Below are 3,545 nucleotides of genomic sequence, written 5' to 3' on the forward strand. Positions count from 1 at the left end.
CCCCTTCCCTTCCCACTGCGGCCACCACCTTCGAAGTTACAGTGTCAGCTCTCCTGCAACTGGGGGTGCGGACTCCCTGGCGGAGAACAGCACCAGGCACCCAGTCAGTAGCGGAACACTGGGCTGGGACTCTGCCACCAGCTCCGAGACGCCACCCGCGGGCTCGCGGGAGACCCCACCCCTCCCCACCCTGCCCTCGCCCCCGCCTGGAGCTGCAGCCTGAGTTACGCATCCTCAGCCTTGACACTGCCTCCGCTTCTTTCTATCCGCATCAACGCTGGTGGGGGTGGGAGGGCAGAAGTAAAATGGGGGTTGGGGGGAGCGACAAAGAAACACAACAGTCCTGGTTCCCAAGAGCCAGGACTCAAGTGGCAAGACGTTGGTGCACGCACACCAAACACACACACACACAATCACGCACGCACGCACTCACCGACGCGCCCTGCGCCCCAGGTTCTATGCCAACGGCGACAAGATAGGAGGAAGAAAGGAGGTGGGGTGGCGAGAAGGCCCGGAGTTACTGGGAGGGACATTCCGAGGAGGGCAGGGGATGCCTCAGGAACTGCGAAAGTGAGAAAGTCCCAGACCCCCTTTACATCCCCAAGTCTGGGTTCTCCTGCCAGCAGCCCCGGGTCGCCTTCCTTCCAGCTGGGCTCGGGAACCGGGGAGGGGGGCCGGAGCCGAGCTTCTCCCAGGCTGCCCTCTCGGGCCTGGCCCAGGGCACGGAACCCGGCCCCGGGCACGGAACCCGGCCCCCTTTCAGCCCCGGCCTGAGGAGGCTGCCAGGCAAGGAGAGACTTGCCAGCGGACTCTGGGGGAGCAAGAGGGCAGGAGAGAAGCATCTTGCACTCTGCGGCCGGTTGCTGGTTTCTTCCTCTGTCGACACACCCCCAGTGAATCCCCTTCCCCAACACACACACACACACACACACACACACACAAACAGAGACACGCGTGTTCACCCCCTCACCATCCCAGGTGCATCGATTAAAACACTAGTTGATTTCTTCCTGATTAGAAAAAAAAAGAAAGTGCAACAACTCTTCTCAGGAGTCGCCGGAGGAAAGAAAGTCCGTCTGCAGGCGTCTTTCTATAGTTTCCCTTGAGTTAAGAAATCTGGCGGTCCCCAGTGAAAACGGGACCGGGAACCCCAGCGGGTGAAAGGCGACGAACTCCTTCCCCACACCCCGCACCTCTCACCTCCTTAAGTTCCTTGGCCACGTCCTTCAGGTCGCCCAGGACTAATTCCAGATCCTCCACGATGATCTTGATCTGTTCCTTCACCTTGGTTTTGGAGGCTGCCGGCGGTCCCTCGGCTGGAGAGGACGAGGAGGGGGTCCCCTTGGACTTGGCTGACATTCTTTGGGGGCAAGCGAGGCAGGTCAGCACAGGCGGGCGAGCGGAGGCTGCTGCGCGCCCCGGTCCCTGGCGCCGCGGCGGCCGCTGCCGCCCCAGTCCCCCCACATCTTGGACGCTCCCCGGGCAGCGGCGGGTGGCTGCGCTCGGCGGTCGGCCGGGTGGCCGCACTGTGGTGCTGCCATCAACTCTCCGAGACGCGGCGCTCGGCGCGGGGCTGCAGACGGGCGAACAGCGCGCCTGCGCCTCCTCCCGCCGCCGCCCGCCGCTCGCGCGCACACAGGCGCTCGCTCCCCGCCCGCGGAGAGGGGCGCCTGGCCGCCGGTCCCTGGCTGTCAGCTGCAGTCCCCGCGGCACGTGCCTCCGGGATCTCTCCCAGAACACCTGGGAGTCAGGGAGCCGAGAGATAAGTTCGTGTCCTGCCCACCCTCTCGTCTTGATACTGAAATGCCCTCATCATCATATCCTGCTGGATGTCTTGTCACATCCAGCTTAGATTCCTTCTGTTTCACCCACCAGTAGAGACCCGGATCCCCACCACACTTTCTGATCGATTGATTAAGAACCACAGTAGGGTCAGAGTTTAATTTAGGGCTAGTAAAGCGACCCTAAATGTTCATCCAGGGCCAAAGTGTGTCCCGAAGGCCTCCAATCACTCTTCTACTCACCCAAGAGTTAAACAGAGGTGTTCTTACTTGTGCAGAAATAAAAAGAGGTGTGGATAAAATCGACCCCTCACCCCCTGGAATCATGATATTTAACCAGTGTTCTTGAAAGAGGTAGTTTAATCCTGCTGATTCCACAGAGCTAATAGAGGATTTATTAATTGGAAGTCCTCACATCAAAAATCCCCTGGGAGACTGTCTGAGTCATCTTGGCTGTACTCAACTGGGACAGCTCCCGTTTTTTGTTTTTGTTTTTCTAACTGTCTTTCCTCTTTTCGTGGCCTATGATGATGTATGTTTTGGGTGCAGGGGAAATACACTGGATCTCCTCTTGTGAAAGCTGAATAAGAAGAGTTTGCCACCAACTTTTTTTTTTTCTTTTTTGTATCCATTTCAAGTCTTTTGCAACTGAATAAAGAGGAAATAACTTTCTGACTGTTCTGTCAAAATGACCCAGGTGGGGGAGTTAACAGGAAGCCTTCAGTTTCATTCTCAGTAGGTGGCTAGGATTCTCATTAGTTAAAGTTTTAATTTCCTTAGTAGCAAACCCATGGGTTATTAGCTACTGACCTGGAAGGCTGGATCTACTTTATTTTCTTCATACACTCTACTCCAAATCATTATTTTAATAAGCTTCCCATTTAGTCATGCCTTAGCAAGGACCTCTGTCTCTTGCTTCTCACACCCCAGATTGTTCCATTATGCTTCTGTACATGAAGAAAATCTTGGCAGCTCTCCTCTTCCTCGTTCCTTAAACCCCTCATATTCACTCTCTTCATTCTGAATAATTCATCTTGATAAAATCCTTGGAAGTCATATTTGGAATATGGAAGAAAAAAGAGACAACAGAAGAAAAATAGAAATTTAGAAGTGTTATCAAAAGAATAACAACATTGAAAAATGCATTGAAAAAATCAGAGGAAAAAGAAAGGTATAAAGCAGAAGTTGCTGGAAGAAAATTAAAATAAGAATAAAGGAACCAGTGTGCACTAAGCAAATTGGAGAGGAGAAGAGGGAAGAAATTATTAGAAGTGTTAAATAAGTAATATGGTTCAGTTCTCTAAGGTAGAGAGAATGTATATTTTTAAGTGCCCTGTCTCTGCAGGTTCTTCTTTATTGTATAAAGGTGTAACAGTAAAATATATATACATCAGGTTTACAAACTCCCCCACGGTAAATTCCTAATCTTTAACTATACTCTTATTTCATATCTGAAGAAGGATGAGTGGTCAGAAATTGCGGGAAAGAATGTGAGAAAAAGGGAAGGTACTGCTCCTTTATATTAGAATTTTTGACTCTCAATAGTAGGCAAGTGAATAGGGAAGCCCCCCAAACTCAAAAATGATGAATTTAAGCAAGAATATTGGAAAAGAGGAAAGGAGGTGGTGTTTTTCTTCCACTGACAAAATAATCCTTTTATTAATACAAGGATATTTCCATGCCACTCTGAATCTCTTCACTAATGATTAAAAAAAATTCTGTTCTCCTATGGTATCCATTGCTGGCAATGAGCCAAACTATTTT

General features: G+C 51.2%; 1 protein-coding gene across 1 annotated transcript; it reads right to left on the bottom strand.

Moving 5' to 3' along the window:
- Positions 1-1,107: 1,107 nt before the first annotated feature.
- Positions 1,108-2,785, bottom strand: LOC113617641 (uncharacterized). Its single transcript, XM_027101243.1, has 2 exons — positions 2,705-2,785; positions 1,108-1,740 (listed from the first exon to the last, which is right to left on the bottom strand). The coding sequence occupies exons 1-2, from the start codon at positions 2,783-2,785 to the stop codon at positions 1,108-1,110; spliced, it is 714 nt and encodes a 237-aa protein (XP_026957044.1).
- Between the last annotated feature and the right edge of the window lie 760 nt (positions 2,786-3,545).

The sequence above is a fragment of the Aethalodelphis obliquidens genome, unplaced genomic scaffold (genome assembly GCF_003676395.1).
Source record: "Aethalodelphis obliquidens isolate GAN/ISIS:26980383/991018 unplaced genomic scaffold, ASM367639v1 scaffold4, whole genome shotgun sequence".
In the NCBI taxonomy this organism is placed as follows: Eukaryota; Metazoa; Chordata; class Mammalia; order Artiodactyla; family Delphinidae; genus Aethalodelphis; species Aethalodelphis obliquidens.

Bases quoted from the DNA above. Each gene is read 5' to 3' on its own strand.
- LOC113617641 (XM_027101243.1), bottom strand. From the start codon at position 2,785: ATGAGGGGTTTAAGGAACGAGGAAGAGGAGAGCTGCCAAGATTTTCTT. The intron at 1,741-2,704 runs GTGAGAAGCAAG...CCTGACTCCCAG, and splicing joins ATAATGGAACAATCTGGGGT to GTGTTCTGGGAGAGATCCCG.